A 19,130-nucleotide genomic window follows, 5' to 3' on the forward strand; every position below is an offset into this window, starting at 1 on the left:
GTCAAGCCTGCTCTAAGCTCCCACCTTCCTTTTTCAGAAAAGAGACATAAGGTCTGGAGCAGGGAAGTGACCTGCCCAAGCCCATCAGCTGATCTGTGGCAGAGACTATGCTGGAATCAGGCTCGCAGTTCCCCACTCAGCCTTCTTTCTGCTGCGTGCCTCCTACCACGGTCTGCTTGGTTTCTTGGTGGCCAGGTTTCCCTCAGATAGAGCCACCCCATGCACCAACTCAAGGGCTGCTCTGGGTGAAGCAGGGGCAGCAGGCACAATGAGGGGAAGCCTTGCCCTCACTGTGGGGAGTGGTCCCCAGAGCCCAGGGATCCAGGGTCATGCAGGGCCCAGTTATGTCTGAGCATCAGGTAAAGGATGCTGATTGAGTGAGCTGCAGACCAGCAATCTCCTCATTTGTCTTGTCAACCTCCTTGTCCTGCAGAATGCCAAATCCATTACAGAAAGATTTTCTGCCAGGAAGATACTTAGTGTCAGTCTAGGAAGCACTGGAGATCCCAGCTCGGGTGAAGACCTCTGACCTTCAACCTCCAGGGAGCAAGCCAAAGCCATTTCTTCCCTGGAGGTAAATCCAATGGCTCCCGCCCAGACAGTGGCACCTTAGCTTGGGGTGGGGTAGGAAACGGGTAGGTCAGGTTGCTAGGATTTCCCCGTCACAGCATCCATATGCCAACTACCTCCTCAATCTGCTGGAGTCCCCAAGCACTGCCTCCGAAAGAGTGGCCCAAGATGGTTTTCTATCCAAAACTAATCAAGAGATGTGAGAATCAAATGTCTGTGCTAGGAGGGGCCTCAGCCAGTCCATCAGCCAGTTCAGCCCCTGAGAGATGGGCGAGGCTCATCACAGAGTCATCACAAAGCCATAAACAGAGACAAGATGGGTACCTCAGCCATCACCCCATTGCAGGGTGTGAGAGTGAGAGCCCAGGGCAGGCCACTCCATGCAGGGACCATCTGTGAAGTCACCATCCCATCCACTGCCATCCCCGCCACTACCAGTGCCAAAGGCACATCCAAATGGTCAGTCTTTGGCCACTGCCTCCCTTTTCATGGGTCCCAGGATTTCTCCCACCAGGTACATGTGTATCACCACCTCTTAATCCCTTAGAGCATGCCTTCTCAACAGAAAAGGAGGGTATCAGCCCTAAAGGAGCAAAAATGGGCTCCTGGGTAAGCAAAAAAAAAAAAAAAAGGAGACATGACAGTGGCATGTGGCCCTCCAAACCTCAACCCTATCTGACAAAATTTTACTACTTAGCATTGGCTATGGACTGAATTGTGTCCCCACCCTAAATTCATGATGCTGAAGCCTTAAACCCCCTAGTGTGACTGTATTTGAAGACAAGGCTCTTAGGAGGTAATTAAGGTTAAATTAAGATCATATGGATGGGGCCATGATCCAATAGGATTAGTGTCCTCATAAGAAGAGGAAGAGGCCTTTCTTTCTCTTTCTCTCTCTCTCCCCCCTCTCTTCTTTCTATCTCCCTGCTCCAATCCCCCACATCCTTCCCACCCATCCACACCCCCTACCCTGAGAGGACACAGTGAGAAGGCTGCTGTCTGCAAACCATGAAGCAAGCCCTCTCCAGAAACCGAACTTGCCAGACCTTGACCCTGGACGTCTGGCCTCCAGAACTGTGAGATAATAGACTTCCATCATTTAAGCCATCCAGTCTAGGATATTCTTTTATGGCAGGCCCAGCAGACTGAGACTATTTCTCTCTTTAGAATTAATTTTTCTCCTTAAAGGGGCAACAATGAAAAAAAAGAAAAATTTGGGAAATACTGTCCTGAAGAATTCTTCATTGGAAAGGGCCCAGGGTCTCACTAGAGAGTCTTTCATTTCAGTCTAGAGTTCTGCTTCTCAACTGGCAGTGACTGTTCCCCTCAGGGGACAAGTGGCAGTGTCTGGAGACGCACTGGGTTGTCACAGTTTGTGGGGCTGCTCCGGGAATCCAGTGATTAGAGGCCAGGGATGTTGCTAAACACCATACACAGGACAGCTTCTGCCACAGAGAGGATTACCCAGGTCAATGTCAACAGCGCTGCTATTGAGAAACCTTGGTTTAGAGCAAAAGAAACTTCAGAATGTTTCACAGTCACAAAATGCCAGAAGCCTGAGATTTGGGGCCCTACACTCAGAGGTCTCGGTGAGAAAGCCCACCCTGGCCCTCTCTAAGCACGACTGGTGACTCCAGAAAGCTCATCCCAGCCTCCACAGAGTTCCCAAGACCAGAAGGCCCTCCCCAGTGCCCAAGTAGAGGTAGGCTGCCCTAGACCCATTGGTCACCCAAAAGCCAGAGGGAACAAGGTCAAGAAGAAAGAACCAAAAAAACTCACGGGGCTCCTACACACAGACCATGGCAAGCAAACTGGAGCTCAAGTGAGCCTCTCACTCCCTAGACAGCCTGAGGCAGGAGTGGCCAGGAAGCAGAGGCTCTCCTCAGAGGGATTTCAGAAGCAGAACGCCCAGGGGAGACAAGAATTTCTGAACAGAATGGACGATGGTGACAGGAACACAGGCCACCTCAACTAACACCTCCCACGAGCCCAGCAACATGCTCAGTCGTGGTCAACCATTGGTTCATTCTGACCCTATGGCCATCCAACAAGATAGGTGCCCTCCCCTCTGCACCAAAGAGCAAACCGAGGCACAGAGAGGCTGAGCAAATTTACCAAAGTAGAACAGCTGGAAAGGACCCAGCCAGGCAAGATGAGTGACAAAATGGGAAAGCAATACCAGATGTCAGATTCAAGACCTCCTGCATGGCAGGTCATTCTAGGCCATTCCCATAAATGCTTTAGGCCACACACAACCTCGGTGGTGGTGAGAAAGGGGGAAGGTGTCATGGTTTTCTCTTTACAGATGAAGACCCCAGATTTGGAGGTGTTCAGGGGCTTACTGGCGAGAGGACATCTCACCCAAGCCACAAGGTTCGATCTGCCAGCCCCAGGGGACCTGAGCAGAACTGTCAAGGCCCCAGCACAAGCCCACTCACCTGAGAAGATTGAAGCAAGCCTGAAGATGTCTGAGAGGCGGGCGGTCACTGGCTCATAAGGTGAGGCTTCATAAAACTCCTCGCCTGGAAGAGAGAACCGCATCAGACCAGGCTCACATCCTGCCCAAAGCTTTGCACACTTTATGTGGGTAAGGTATTTCTCTCCAACCAGAGCAGATCAGACTGCCCAATACAGCTCTCTCATGACTCCCTGCATGCCCCGGCCTCTTCTAAGGACTTCTATATGCTTCTGGAAAGAAGGCACAGGGGAAGGTGGAACCCTGATACTCACCATGGAAGGCCAGGTATTAAACAAATCCCAGGATTTGAAGCCGAAGGACTCTCCAACAGTCATTTAGTACAACTTCCTCATTTCACAGGAGAGGGCTCTGACGTGGCCCAGAGAGGTGAAGCAACCTGCCTGAGACCACACAGCTCCTCATGGCAGACCTAGAGCTACCTGGCCCTGACACTAACATCCTCTCCCATCACAACAGACTGGCTCTGCCCAGGCTTACTTGGGTGCATGCATCCTCAGTCGTGTCTGACTCTTTTGCGACTCCATGGACTGTAACCCACCAGATTCCTCTAACCATGGGATTCTCCAGACAAGAATACTGGAGTGGGTTGCCGTCTCCTTCTCCAGGGGAACTTCCCAACCCGGGAATTGAACCCACCTCTCCTGCATTGGTGGGCAGATTCTTTACCACTGAGCCACCTGGGAAGCCCATACCCCAGCTTAAGGGGACAGGATTTCCCCATTGCTTCCCACCATGTCACCAGGAGTGACTGGCTGAGGTCCACTGGACGGAGGCCTGACCAGTGACTCCTGTATGCCTTCCGACCCGTCTTCCCCTCCACCTGCTGCCCCTCCCCCAGGCTCTGGGGTGCACCAGAGGCTCGAGGATGTGAATGAGTGACAGCAGATAAATGGCGGATGACTGCCCTGGAGACCCAGCACCACCTCAGCAGGACTCCTGCCCCCTCCACCAGTACCTCAGCAGGAAAGGGAAGATCCTCGAGACGGACATGATGGTGAGAAGAAATCAATGGATAATCACTCAGACTGTGTGTGCATGCAGAGGGGGCGGGGGAGACAGGTGATGACCACAGCCTCACACATTGATTTCCTGTCCACCTGAGGCCCAGAGCCACAGGCAAGCTCACCACCTAAAGAGGAGTCCATGGGGGTGGCACCCCTGCAGGGGGCCACCTGCAGGAAGGGGCCGGCCTCCGGGGCTGGCCTCCGGGGGAGGGGGTCTTGGAATCTGCTTCTTCAGCCAGGCCCCAAAGTCACCCACAGGCTAGCCCCTGACTGGCTCTCTGCTGCTCCAGGGACAAGGCATCTCTCCACTGTACTAGGATGACCCCCCAAAAAAGGGTACAGACCCCCCCAGAGGACATGAAGGAAGAGCATGCCCCTGAGAAGTGGCCCCACCCTTCACTGTATCTCACAAGAACACCCTTAGGCCCCACCCGATCCAGCACACAGGGCGCCTTATGCACAGGGGGGTGCCCACTGGTATCTGCCTAATCCAAAGATGACTCTTTGGTCCAGGCCTGTCTCCAACCCCACCTCCCCCCGGGGCCTGCAGGGCCATCATGGGCTTGCAAGGTCTCAGCATCCTCCCGTTTGCCCACCAGCACTGGAGAAACTCCCTGGGGGGGGGGGGGGGGGGTGGAGCGCACCAGCCATGCTAGCTGGTGCAAACAAATAACAAGAGAACCTAGGAAGCGCTTTGTAATAACGAGGAGGTTATGTTGTGCTTTCTTCATACTGGCACTATTAGAAGTGCTTTAGATGTACTGACTCATTTAATCCTCTTAATTTCCCCAGGGGCTAGGCACTATTATTCTCCCTATTTTTCTGATCAGGGACTGGGGCATGGAGATGCTACAGCACTTGCCCAAGACACACAGCCGGTGAGTGGCAGAGCTAAGTTTCAAATCCAGGCTGTTGGCTCCAGAGTCCACGTACTTAACCAGTATGAATACTGCCTCCAAAAATAAAAAGTGTTACCGAAACCAAATTCTTAAACAAGTACTACCAACCCTGAAGATTCATTGGAAGGACTGAGGCTAAAGCTCCAAAACTCTGGCCACCTGATTCGAAGAGCTGACTCATTGGAAAAGACCCTGGTGCTAGGAAAGACTGAAGGCAAAAGAAGTGGGCAGCAGAGGATGAGATGGTTGGATGTTACCACCAATTCAATGGACATGAGTCTGAACAAACTCAGGGAAATAGTGACAGACAGGGAAGCCTGGTGTGCTGTAGTCCATGGGATCGCAAAGAGTTGGACACAACTGAGCGACTAAACAACTCTTGCATACTTTTCACAGAGCTGTCTTCTCCTGGCTGGACCACTTCCCTACAGCAGGGCCTGTCCTTCCCTATAGCATCTGACACAGCACTGTGCCTGGGTACAGATAGGCTAGTATGACTGATTGGCCCAGGGGATGGATCTCTGGGGGAAAAGAGCCTCTTCCATGACTGGTTGGGAGGGGCCCATCCTATTTAAATCAATTCTCCTTGCCTGCTCCTGCAGCAGAATTCACCATCAGGAAATCTGAGGTCTGCCTGGCAGCAAGACTGAAGTCAAATGCAGGATGTCAGACTCCAGGCCCACGAGCTGGGAGAGGACATGTAGGGAGAACCCTGTGCACTTCACATTTGCAGAAGCAGGATGACCTTGAACTTCAGCATTGCCACTGGAGGAGGCAAGAAGCCTGGTCTCAAGTGCCCTGTGCAGCCAACAGTGACATCCCTCCCCTCACCCCAATGTAAATACTGGTGATTACGGGGGCGGTTATGGCAGAGGGGAAGATGAGCTCAAGGCCACAGCTCTCCCCCAGGGCAGTGGTCACTTTTCAGTTACTCAGTTGTGTCCAGCTCTTTGTGACCCCATGGGCTGCAGCATATCAGGCTTCCTTGTCCTACACTGTCTCTCGGAGTTTGCTTAAACTCATGTCCATTGAGTCAATGATGCCATCCAACCATCTCATCCTCTGTCACCCCCATCTCCTCCTGCCCTCAGTCTTTCCCAGCATCAGGGTCTTTTACAATGAGTTGGCTCTTCATGTCAATTGGCCAAAGTACTGGAGCTTCAGCTTCAACATCAGTCCTTCCAATGAATATTCACGGTTGATTTCCTTTAAGATAGACTGGTTTGATCTCCGTGCAGTCCAAGAGGCTCTCAAGAGTCTTCTCCAGCACCACAGTTCGAAAGCATCAATTCCTTGGCACTCAACCTTCCTTCAGAGAAGGCAATGGCACCCCACTCCAGTACTCTTGCCTGGAAAATCCCATGGATGGTGGGCTGCAATCCATGGGGTCACTAAGAGTCAGACATGACTGAGCGACTTCACTTTCACTTTTTACTTTCATGCATTGGAGAAGGAAATGGCAACCCACTCCAGTGTTCTTGCCTGGAGAATCCCAGGGACAGGGGAGACTGGTGAGCTGCCGTCTATGGGGTCGCACAGAGTTGGACACGACTGAAGCGACTTAGCAGCAGCAGCAGCAACATTCCTTATGGTCCAACTCTCACATCCATACGTGACTACTGGAAAAACCATAGCTTTGACTATATGGACCTTTGTTGGCCAAGTGATGTCTCTGCTTTCCAGGACAGTGGAAAGGGGTCTACTTAGAAGAGTCCAGGGTCTGGTCCCACCAGCAGCTTGCTGTGTGCCCTGTGAGGCCTACCACACCTCTCTGCATCTCAGCCTCCTGCTAGAATGATCTCAAGGCCCTTGGCAGTTGGGACTGTCTGAGAGTTCAGCTCCCAGCTCTGCCCACACATGGACTGCTGAGGTCCTCAGTCCATGCAGTGAGCTCAGCCTCAGGTGGGGAGGTGACAGGTAGGGCCTCTCTCTCAGAGGCAAAAGGTGGGACTAAGTCTGTAGGAATTGCATCCACCAGCAGGGACCCTGGAGAAGCGAGAATCTAAGTGCAAACCCACATGAGTCTCTCCACTCCTTGATCCCCTCACCCGTCCAGACCCAAGTCAGGTTATCAAAATGTTAAGGTCAGGAAGATCCCCTGGAGTAGGACTTGGCAACCTACTGCAGTATTCTTTCCTGGAGAATCCCATGGATGGAGGAGCCTGGTGGGCTCAGTCCACGGGGTTGCAAAGAGTTGGACACAACTGAAGTGACTTAGCACACACACACGCACAAGGAATAGGGAGGAAGTGCCTGCATCTTCCCGGGAGACCACTCTTCCCACTCCAGGAAGAGCCCCCTCTCAGGAAGACTCTGTCCTTCGGAGGAACACCACCTGCTGTTACTAATAAAAGGCCTCCGGGTTCCCCAGTCAGCCCCGAACAGAAACCACTGGCCCAAAGACCCAGGGGAGGGGACTGAGCAGTCTGCAAGGGGTAGGGAGCATGGTTCTGAGGAAGGAGAAAAGCAGGGGCCTGACTTTCTAGAGTGGACCCAAAGAAGGGCCTCCCAGACTACAGGTGCCCACACAGGGCCCAAGGCTTCCTCAGTGCTCTCACCCTCTGAAGCACACAGTAGGTATTTAACAGATGTTTGTTGAGTAAATGAACCAACAAACCATCTCAAGCATTGGGATCCAGAGACTCTACAGTCAGAGCCCTCTTGGGTTGAAGGGGCCTTGAAGACGTGGCAGAAGGCAGCATAAAATGCATATTATGCTTTCTGTTGTCATCAAAACACCTCACCACCCAGCTCCAAGCAAGGTCCCCAGTGCACTGATGTGGTGATGCTGAGGGTGCCAGTCCAATGGGAAGGGTCTCCAGTGGCCCATCCAGCTCTCTAGCCCTAAACTCTTCTATCCCCTCCCTTCCCATTCTGCACCTACAGCAAGCCCACCCACCTTCTGCCCAGTCTCCCTTGGGTTGAAACCAAAGGCCGTGGAAAGAAAGCAAAAACCTAAACAAACCGGCTTCCTGAATTGGGGCCCTTACTGTTCTGTGCATGGGGAGAAGGAAATGGCAACCCACTCCAGTATTCTTGCCTGGGAAATCCCAGGGCAGAGGAACCTGGAGGGCTACAGTCCATGGGGTCGCAAAAGAGTCAGACATGACTGAGCAACTAAACAGCAACATGGATTTGTCAGTTTCTGTTATGTGAGTTTTGTAAGAAGTTAAATAAGTCTTCTTTGTGATAAATATGTATTCTGTGCATGGAGTCAGCCTGGGAGGGTAGGAGGAAGCCAGCCCCTTATCTCGCAGAGAATAGAGCGCCCCTCTCTGTGGCTAGTTCCCTCTCTTTGCTAATTTCAAGTTCTAGGACTCCAGGTTGCCAGCAACAGAGAAGTTACCACTCAGTTCATGAGGAATTACTATGTTACTAATGGTGGTAATACTGTTAATAATTCCAAGCCTGTTTATTCCTAATTTTAGGGCAAATTTGAAACTTCTGAGCCACTGGTCAGGAACTCATCACTATCCAGGCTCCACCCTGGGCCCAGCTTCCTCCTGCCCCTCCAGCAGCTGGGGCAGGGGATGCGGGCTGATGACCCTCAGATTCCAGGCTGACACCTCCCCTCCCCTAAGGGCACAGTTCCACATCACACCCCTCTCTCTTCTTAACCTCAGCCTCTCCATTGCTTCTGTCCTACTTTAGAATTTAAACTAGTCGACTCTCTTTTTTAAAAAAGTCATCCTTTGTTCTCTATCTTCACATGCTTGCCAAGTGGCTTCAGTCATGTCCAGCTCTTTGCGACCACATGGACTATAGCCTGCCAGGCTCCTCTGTCCACGGGATTCTCCAGGGAAGAATACTGGAGTGGGTTCCCATGCCCTCCTCCAGGGGATCTTCCTCACCCAGGGAGCGAAACCACATCTCTTTTGTCTCCTGCATTGTCAGGTGAGTTCTTTACCCCTGAGCCACCTGGGACGGCTACGGCTAAGTCACTTCAGTCGTGTCCGACTCTGTGCAACCCCATAGACAGCAGCCCACCAGGCTCCCACATCCCTGGGATTCTCCAGGCAAGAACACTGGAGTGGGTTGCCATTTCCTTCTCCAATGCATGAAAGTGAAAAGTGAAAGTGAAGTCGCTCAGTCGTGTTTGACTCTAGCGACCCCAGGGACTGCAGCCTACCAGGCTCTTCCGCCCATGGGATTTTCCAGGCAAGAGTACTGGAGTGGGGTGCCATTGCCGAAGCCCTGTATATTCACACCAGAATTCAAGAAGTTGTCCACAGTCATCATTCCCAGTTCCCCAGCTCCCAGGCACCCCGCTAAGCAGGCTTCTGCTCCCAGTGGCCACCTAAGGAGTCTCCCCAAGGGCACCAGGTACACTCTCCATCCCTCTCCTGTCCGGCCTGAAGTCTTGGAGGCTGTTGATCCTCCTTCCTTCTGACAGTGAGCTCCTCCCAAGGTGCTCCCTCCCACCTCACCCCCACAGCCTCCTCATCACCCCTGCAGCCCATCTTTCAATGGCAGTGATCCCAGTAGTTCAGTTCCTGACCTCCTCCCAGTGTGACTGTACCCAATCCCTTGGCCCCAGTTACCACCTGCAGGCTGCTGGTGACTTCTTTTTTATTTTTTATTGTAGTTGATTTACCACATTTTAATTTATTTTTGGCCACACCCTGCAGCATGTGAGATCTCAGTTCCCCAACGAGGGATCAAACCCACACCCTCTGCATTGAAAGTCGGAGTCTTTATCACTTCCAAGGAAGTCCTTGCTCATGACGTCTCAATCCTTAAGTCCAGTCCCCCTTCCTCACCTGAGCCCCAGCCCTGCACACCCAGCTGTCTATAGGGCAGGGCCGATGAGGGGCATATAACCCCAAAACAAACGCATATCTCCAGCCCTCTCCCGACTCAACACCTTTGCCGTGATGAGCCCCCTCAGCCACTCAGCTGCCCCAGACAGAAGCCTGGGGGCCCTCCCTGACTCTTCCGGCCTTTCACAAAGACCTGTTGATTCCAACTCCTGGGCAGCTCTTAGATCTTTCTTTCCTACCACTGTCCTCGTTCAGCCGCCATGTTCCTGGCCTGCACCACAGCAGTGGCCTCCAAACAGTCTCTCCAATCTGCTCTCCTGTTGGAACCATGTGAACTTTTTCCTGAAGCGCAGATCATCACATAAAACCTCCAAGGGGTGCTGCCCACCAGATCCAAACCCCTCCCATCTCTCCTCCTCCATCCCCACTCCACTTGCCTCTAGGTGGCGGTAGTGGTAAAGAACACATCTGTCATGCAGGAGACAGAAGAGATGAGGGTTCAATCCCTGGGTCGGGAAGATCCCCTGGAGGAGGGCATGGCAACCCACTCCAGTATTTTTGCCTGGAGAATCCCATGGACAGAGGAGCCTGGTGGGCTAGAGTCAGACACGACTAAAGCAACTTAGCACCACTGAGTTACCTGCATGTCTGTAAGGTCAGCTAACCTGCATTACATGCTGCCCTTTGCCCAAGCTCTGTCCCCCACCTCCCACACTCTCCCCACATGCCTTCACGAAATAACTGCACCTCACTCTTTAGTCTCAGCCTGAAGCCCACCTCTTTCAGGAAGGCTCTCTAGATTTTGCAAAAAGGGGTTAGATGCCCTTCTTTGGCTCTTCCAGAGCCCCCAGTGCTTTCCGACAGCACTCACTACATCACCAAATGACAGAAAGTCCCTGACTTATCTGTGTCCCCCGAGAAGAGGAGCTCCACAAAGGCAAATGCTGCCCCAGCTGCTCTGGACTATTAATGCCTAGCAGCCAGGAAACTCCCAGTAAACAGCTGTTGAATTAATAAATGAATGTCTGACCCAGGAGGCCTGCAAATCCTCCACACCCTAGTCTGGAGGCGGAGGAAATGGGGGAGGTGGTTGAGAGGCTTACAGGTTTGGCCTTGGAAATTGGAGGAGGGCTTGCCCAGGGCTCTGGGACCTGCTGCCCACGTGCCCTCCAATCCCTGCTGATGGTGCCTAAGACAGGTCAGGGGTCAGGAAGCTACCAGAAGGGCAGGCCTCCTGGAAGCAGGCAGGCAGAAGAGGGGCAGCAGAGAGTGGCAGGGGCTGGTCTGCTCACATGCAAACCTCACAGCTCCGCCCGCACGCAGCCAGTCCCTTCTCTCTCCTCTGTGCTTTTCTCCATCCACCTGGGCACTCTGGCCTCACCTGCCCTTGTTACCGCGACACACAGCCAGCCAGCCAGCCTTGGTCCACTCCCCATCCAGACCCCCATCCCCTCTCATTCCACCACCCTGACCCTTTCTCCTCCCTAGCTCCTCCTTGGTCTGTCTCTCCAGCAACATCTGCGCCCCCCCTCTCCAGGTCAGATGATTACCTCCTCTGGGTGCTAGGTTGCCCAGGAGGTGGAGAGAGACACGGCGGGCCAGTCCATCCCGTTACCAGGCCCTCCCGCTGAACCCAGGACCCTGGCCGGCCTTACCCTCGGTCAGCCCCAGGTGGATGCTCCAGTAGATCTGCAAGCACTGCAGCTCCTTCTTCATGCCCCGCTTGCAGCGGCAGTCGTAGAGCGGGCTCTCCTGCAGCACCTCCAGGGCTGCCTGGCACTCCTTGTTGGCCAGCATAGTGTTGCGGTCCCGGCCGGCCAGGCACTGGCGCAGCGTGCGGTAGCGGGAGCTGCAGTTGGATTCGGCCGCGCACAGCTCATTGGCCCGGACACAGTCCACTGGGGGGCGCCAGCCGTGGAGCTCGGGGCCCTGCGGGGAGGAAGGGCTGGCCAAAGAGCGGAGGGTCTCGTCTGGGTGGTGGGGAGGGAAGACAAGCATGAATGAGGGCCGCAGTCTCCGACCCCAGAGGCAGGCCTGGGGGCCCTTCTGGGAGAGTCACACCGGTTCTATTCAACACAGCAAGGCCGATTCAAGGCTGCCTGCCCCAGCAAGTCAGAGTAAGCGCTGCTAAAGGGGCCCAAGATACCACCATCTCTCCTCAGACCCCAAAGGAGAAAAGTTGTCTTCGGCCCTGGCCCTACATGACCCTTTCCTGGTTCCTTCCACGGCCCTGGGCCCAGGAGCACAGCCCAGAAGAGCCAGAGGCCCCAGCCAGACCACAGACGGTCTAAGATGCCAGGAGTCCAGAGAAGGATCCCACAGCCCCAGCAGAGAGCTGGCGGCTGATGGGCCTCCTAGGGCAGGCCAAGGGGAGATCTCAGTTTCAGAGTAGCCAGGCCTCCTGCCAGCAACCTCAGGTCCAAACAGGTCTGGCCAAGGAACCAGCTAGGCTGACTGGTTAACTCTCACAGCCTGTTAGGCTCTCAAAGACCAGATCAGTCCTCGCATTCCACCCTCAGAAAACTGAGGCCCAAAGAAGGGACGTGACAACTCAAGGTCACACTCAGGCTAAAACGGCCCCTCCGACCCCCAGTCTGTCCATTTTGAGTCCCCAGACTTCATAAGGAAACAGGGACAGACAAGCCTGAGGTCTGAGGAGAGCTCAGAGGGAAGCACTCCTCTGGGGGACCCGGCCCTCCACACCATCCTGTCCAACAGAGACAAAATCCACCATGGAGACAAGTTCCACCCCAGCCCCCCAAAAAATGCTGGGGCCCAAGCAACTCCATCCCACCACGCCCACAGATACCTCTCTCTGTCTCTGTCTCCTTCTCTCTCATTTCTTTTCCTCTTTCTTTCCTCTCCTCCCCACCCTTCCTTGATACCCTCTCCCCTCTGTTTCTCCTTCTTTCCAGAAGCCAAGTAATAAGTCAGCTGCAAGTGGACCCTGGCCTCGCACATGGACCCTCGCCTCCCCAGCATGGCCTCCAGTGTCCAAACCCACAGTCCTCGAAAGGGAAGGGGTCGGGGAAGGAGATACGGAAGGGAAAGGCACAGAAAGGGCCGCTTGGTCCTTCCAAAAGCAAGCTCCCCTAACAGACATCATCCCAGTCCCCTGGTCCCCTCCAAGCCCCTCACTCAGATCCTGCCCCACAAAAAGGCCATGCCATGGCCCGGAGCCAAGACTGAATTTTCCAAGACCAGAAGAGTGATGGGGGGGTTTCCGCACTCCATTCTGCCCCGAAACATAATAAGATCTTAGGCAGAAGTCTCCCCCATCCCCTAATCCCAAAGAGTCTCCTCCATTTTGACCCAGAACTCCCACTTCTCACTCCTTTCTCCCAAGAGGCCCTGCTCAGGGAGCAGCTAGCACAGGGAGACAGCGACACCTAGAGGCAACGTACTGCACTGCAACCCTGTCACTACCCACGGGGCCATGGAGGGGAAACGCATCTAGAAATGAACTCCTGGCGGGCCAGGCCTATCCCACCAAGAGAGCAGGGGGTGGGCCTGGGGTGGAGAAAACCTCAGGGTCCACAACAAAAGACTTTCTTTCTCTAGCTGACCAGACCTCTACCTCAGGACAGGAGGAGCTGACAGTTATGGCCAGGCTTGAGCAAGACCACTAAAGAAACCAGCATGGAATGTGGGCATAGACATAAGGCATCTGCCCAGGGTAGGATGGAGAAGCACCCTCCGGCCCAAGCCCAGGCGGGGGCTTTATTGCCAGGCTTCAGCAAACTCCTGGGTCTCTGCAGGACTCGTGTGCAACAGGGCCCTCCAGGATCAGCTCTGTTGACCCGGCCTCACCTGTACCTGCCGTCCCACCTAGCCAACCAGGTAGCCAGCCTGCTGGAGCCTTAGGACTGGCCCAGCCCTGGGCCTTCCACTGACTCTCCTCACCCCAGCATCCCAGCAGGCGTCTCCTCTTCCACCTTGGCGTTACCTGAGGCTGCACAGCGGGAGATAAAACGAGAAGGTGGCCTCCTCCCCAGGCTTAAACGTCAGCACACTAGCCTAGGGAACTGGGGCAATAAGGACACTTCCTTCCTGCCCTACAGGTGGGTCTACAGCCCCAAGAGACATCCTTATAGAGTCCTGGGCTCCTCTGCCTAAAGCAAGGGCTTCCCTCTTCCTTTCAGCTCCTGGGCAGAGAGATGTTCCATAGGAGGGTCAGTGCATTTTCCAACCAAACTCCCTGACCACCACCTACCCCTGACTCTTCTCGGTGGTCCCATGACCCCCAAAACCAAGAAGTCCAGCCAGAGAAAGAAATCATGGCAACCTGGTGCCTCTGGCCAAGAATTCTAGGTGAGTAAAGGTTGGAAGGTATTCTCGTGATGTTTCCAGGTTCTAGATCAGGAGAAAACTCGGATCTCTCATGGAAAGCACAGACATGTGGAACAGCTTTTGGAGACACAGCAGGGACTGTGAGACCACAGAGACCTACAACCGCCCAGGTACATCAAATGCCCCCATGAGAGGGAGAATACCAGTGGGAGGTGGGCTCTCTGACCAACCCTGGTCCCCACTCCCATCACTGTCCCCATCTCACTTTCTCTCTGGGTTTGTCAACAATGGAGGTCAGGATGGCTGGGCCAGGAAGGCATGCCCACGCCCAGACCTCACTCAGAACCTTGGGAGGAGTACACCGAAGGCCCCTGCTCCTAGGAACGTGCTTCACTCTATCCCTGACTGAAAACGCCCACCCCACTTCTCAAGCTCCAGAAAAGCCTCTCCCCAAAGCCAACTTTCCAACCAACTCCCAACTGTGGGCCCCTTGCCAGGCAAGGGCCCTGGGGCTGAAATTTCCTTAACAACCAACATATCCCTAGTTCTCGGCTGGCCTAACCCAGAGCCTTTCAATGTCCTGTGGTCACTCAGGCAACACGCACCCCAGCTTTGAGAAGGGGCTTCTCCAGAGAAAGGAACTGAAAGGATGTGGCCGCCCCCCCTGCCGCTTTTCCTCCTCTCATCCCCACCCCCACCAGGGTCACAGACACCAGGGAGGCATCTCTGAACAGGACCCCAGGCACACCTACACAGGCTCAGGAGAACAGTCTCTCCTCAGGCCCCTCGGCTGGGACCCCCACCTCTGCAGCCTGGGGGGCTGGACTGGAGACGACTAAGGGACTATCATCCACACCTGGGAGCCCTGCTGGCCTGGGATGTGTGCAGTTCAGGAGCAAGCAGTCTGGCTGCTTTTCCTGAAATACAATTTTCTTTTCTTCTTGGCCCTGCTCATTCTTGGCCCCAGAAAGCTGGGTTTTCAAACCAGCCGTGGGAGAAAAGGTCAGCTTTTATAATAGCCCCTTCGGAGTGAGAGGGTTACCGGGAAAGGCTTGCAGGAGCACAGTGGGGCCCAGAGCAACCATCCCAGCCCCTCCCTCAGCCCCTCCCACCTGAGAACACTATTGAGAAGAGCCACCTCTGGCTCCCTGAGGCCCGACTGTGAAGGCCACACCCTAGAGCTGGGCCAAGCCCCACGGCCCCTACGAATGCAGGAGGGGCTGGCAAAGGGCCCAGGGCCCGATCAACATGGACTGGACTTGAATCCCTGGTCCTAGTCAAGACACTTCTTAGGACACCCTTCATGGCTTTCTGTGACCTGCACCTAACTCCCTCCTAGGCCTTCCCTCTCCCCTCCTCTGGGAGGGAAAGGGTGCTCTTATGACCCATCTGGGCAGGCTGGCTCACCCTGGCTACACAGCAGGCCAAGGTGGTAGGAGCAGCATCCACAATGAAGCAAATGTGTGGTCCTTACATATACACACACACACACACACACACACACCCCGTTAGCCTGTCCTCTCTCTGGAGCACTTACTGGGGCAGCAGCCTTGCCTGGGACTCCAGGTCAGCACACAGCCTTTCCAACACCCACTTTTACTCACCTCCACCCCCAAGAATGCTCCCTCTACACCCACTTCCCAAGCAGCTGAGATTTCCTGCAGCATAAAAAGGGGGCTAGGGATTGGGAATTCTGGGTGGGAAAAAGACAGTCAGGGTTCAGGGACACCAGGCAGCCCTCCCTTCCCTGCCCTTGGGGGAGAGGGCTTACAGAATGAGCAGTGGTCTTTGTTCAGGCCAGGTTTTCCCCTCAGCCCCCCTCCTTCTTCACCCAAGGAAGCAAACTTTGGCCTCCCTCCCATCTCTTCCCACCAGCTACCGGGTGCCTCGGCCCCAAAGGTGGCAAAGACAAGGCTGTGAACTGCGGCTCAAATCCTCCACTCCCGCCCACCTAGATGGCTCGGGTCTGCGCGGGAGGGAGGGTACAGGGTGGGGAGAAACTTGAAAAGTGTTTCAGGGAGTGGAGCCGCGGGGAAGGGATTCGGAGAGTGGGAAGCGGGTGTCTTTTCCAGGGGTTGATTGGCAGGCGGGGGGTGGCTGCCAGGACTGCCCCCACACATGTCCATCCCGGAGCTCCTGGAGAAGCCCGTGCCCTCCACCACGATCGGCTCGAGGAGCCGCCGGAAAAGGTAGGATGGCAGGATTTTCCTCTCCCCGACCCTGAGCCTCTCCCCTCCCTTCTCTCTTCCAGATCAAGAGTTGGATTTTTTTTTTTTTTTTTTTTTTTTCTTAAGTTGCCGCAATTTGAACCCTTTATGTTGAGAGAAATGAACGCTATCACTGCATGTGAGTGAGCGACTGTGTCTGCGTTCGTGCGCTCAGGGATGGTCTGGGTGTTCTAAGTCTCCTTCCCAACCCTGCGCGTACGCAGCCAGCAGCGGCTCGCGTCCCTCCACCCGCATCCTCGCCGCCGGCCCCGCTCGGTTCCGCTGCGCCCGGGCCCGGCTCGCCCCGCCGCGCGCTCTTCCCACCGGTCGGTCCCCCGCCAGCGCCCCGCTCGCCCCCAAGGTTCCAGGCTGCTCGCCGGCGCCAGAACGCGCACGGCAGCGCAGCCCCCCAGGCTCCCGCGGACACACTGTCCTCGCCTCCCGCAGGTACTCACCTAAAAAGAAGAAGAGGCAGAAGGCGTTTGCCAAGATCATGTTAAATAAATCCCACAGTTTTTTCTGTCTTTCTCCCTTGGATAAAAAATAATAACAACAACAATAATAATAGCCAAGCAGTGATAATCAGCCCCAAATCCAAGGCGGAGATCCCAGCTAGTCCGCCGGATGAAGATCCTGAGTCCTGCGATTCTCGCCTCTGGCTGGAGGGGGTGGGGGAATGGAGGGCGGTGGGCCGCGTCTGGACGCCCCCCTTGCCCACTAAAATCAAATACACACGTATCTGTGTGTGTGCGTGTGTGCTCTCCAAGCCGACAGCCGGTCCGCAGGTCTGCCCTTCCCTCGGCTCGTCCGGGAAGGCGCGAGTCCCCGCGGGTCCGATTCCCCTGCGCTTCCCGGGAGGGGACTGAGGAGGTGGGGGGAGAGGCGATCTGAGAGTGAAGCGCTGGAAGGAAGTGGCGAGGGTGGGGGTCAGAATAAAACGCAAATAAGAAAGAAATCCACCGACGGGTGTCAGCGCCTAGGAACGATCCAGTGGGAGCTTCGAGGACGAGAGACCCGAGTCGCTTCTTTCGCACAAGACGGAGGAAAGATTCAAAAAAATCTTCTCCCGCTAACCCCTGCTCGTGTCACTTTTTTCTAATGGAATTCCAGTGACCCTGTGTCTCTGCGTGCGTGTGTCTTTCTCTCTCCTCTGCTTCCCTCTCCTCTCCCCGGCTCTCGCTCTTTGCTCCCGCTCTCTCCGGCTCTCCCTCGCTCTCCTCTCCCTCCCCTTTCTCCCTCTCCCTGCTCCTCCCTCCGCCCGCCCCCTTCCCCCTTCGCGGCTCCCTCGCCGCGGCTCTCGCGCCCGCGCCCCTCTCCTCCGCCTGGGGCTCGGCGCTCTGGCTCCCAAGCGCTGGCGGCGCGGGGCGCGGGCGCGCGGCGGAGCAGCGACACTCTGCAGCGGCGGCGGCGACAAGGCGGTGGCGGTGGCGCCGGGGAACGCGGGCCGAGGGGAGAGCTCCGCCGCCGGCTCCCTCTGCTCGGCCGCCCGCCCTTCCCGGGATTGACCTGCAGCCTTGGCCGGAAACTGACCAGCTACCCCGGCCAAGGCTCGGGCTCCAACCCAAACCCACCAAAACCTCCTCACCTTTCTCTTCCCGCTGCTCCTGCTGCTGCGCGGCAACCCCCACGCCCCCTCCTCTCCCCGCCCGGAGCGGGCTGCGCCCTCCAACCCCCACCGCCCCCGCCCCCGCGCCAGGGCAGCCCGCTCCGGGAGGCCCTGGGGAGGTTCAGCGGAGGCCCGAGGGATTGGAGTCCGTGGCTCTCGAGCCAACCCGGGGGCGTAGGGGGAAGGGCCCTAGAAAAAAAAAAAAACCCGCTGGAGTCCGGGTCAGGGAAGGGGGCTGCACCATCCGATGGGCGTCCTTCGACCCAGGAGCCGAGGCAGAGCGTCTCCCCGAAGACGCAAGGAAGATGAAGGACCCCCTCCGTCACCAACCGCCAGCGTCCCCGCACAGCCTCCTGCCCGGGTCGAGCCCCGCGCCCGCCTACACGTGTGCTCTTCATGCGGGGCTCGAGAACTTTCCCCGCACACCCTCGGCGCCCTCGCCCCCTACACTCCCTGGCGTCTTAACCCTTCGAGACTCCCCTTCCCGACTTGTCTCCCCCCCCTAGTGCGGGAAGAAAGCTGCCGAGCCACGGCGTCCTGACCACCCCATCCGAGGCCGGCGAACCCTTCCACGAACTGCGCGGGAAGGATCGGGGATGCTGGCTCGCACCCCACCCTGGTGGGAGCGCCCCGGGACCGACGCAGGTCTCCGCGCCAAGATTGGCGGCGAGCTGGGCTCCGGGGAGTTCTCCCGAGGCAACCGGCAGCTCCCTGCTTCCGAGGCTCCAGGTGGGGCCCCCTCCCCCTTCCGGGAAGGGGGCGACTGATCCATATGTCCACGGGCCGGGCTCACCAGCGTGTTTTAGTCACGGGATTTACAGTAAACGCTCAGAAGCACCAAAAAGGAGGGGCGTCTGGCTGGGAAAGGGCTGAAGGAGAAGTAAGGTTGCTGACACATTCTGGCAAGTGGGAGAGAGGCGGTGGGCTTCGAGCACGCGCGGGCAGACCCACGCACACCCGACACCCCAGTTTCACGCGCCCATCTGACACATTCTCGGCTGCGTTAAAGCTGCTCTGCACCCCTCGGCGCCCTCGCACACATTCCTGCACGCAGCTCCGCGCGCACCCCGTGTGCCAGGGTGGGGTACACGCAATACCTCGTAAACTTTCCGCGCTACGCAAAACCGGATCTGGGCTGGACCAAAGATGTAGGTGTTAGTGCATTTTAAAATGCATTTTTAAATGAACAAGACTCTGGAGAGGCGTGAATGCTAGAAATGGACCTGGGCTCGAAGGGAGGGGTCACTTAAAAAACCGACAGGCTTCGCAAGTAGAAAAGCTAGAGGGAGCAACGTTTGTCTTGGGATTTAGGCGG

General features: G+C 55.9%; 1 protein-coding gene across 4 annotated transcripts in view; it reads right to left on the reverse strand.

Moving 5' to 3' along the window:
- GFRA2 (GDNF family receptor alpha 2) overlaps window positions 1–17,428 on the reverse strand; it is a 196,435-nt gene extending 179,007 nt beyond the window's left edge. For 3 of the 4 annotated variants that reach the window (XM_070794855.1, XM_070794856.1, XM_070794854.1), the window contains exons 1-3: window positions 16,665–17,428; window positions 11,368–11,682; window positions 3,009–3,092 (exon numbers count right to left, since the gene is read on the reverse strand). In XM_070794855.1, the coding sequence (XP_070650956.1) occupies window positions 3,009–3,092; window positions 11,368–11,682; window positions 16,665–16,704 (439 nt within the window). In that variant the 5' untranslated portion in view covers window positions 16,705–17,428. The remainder of the gene's footprint in view (window positions 1–3,008; window positions 3,093–11,367; window positions 11,683–16,664) is intronic. The other variant, XM_070794852.1, reaches the window with a different exon arrangement.
- Between the last annotated feature and the right edge of the window lie 1,702 nt (window positions 17,429–19,130).

This window comes from Bos indicus, chromosome 8 (assembly GCF_029378745.1).
Source record: "Bos indicus isolate NIAB-ARS_2022 breed Sahiwal x Tharparkar chromosome 8, NIAB-ARS_B.indTharparkar_mat_pri_1.0, whole genome shotgun sequence".
NCBI lineage: Eukaryota > Metazoa > Chordata > Mammalia > Artiodactyla > Bovidae > Bos > Bos indicus.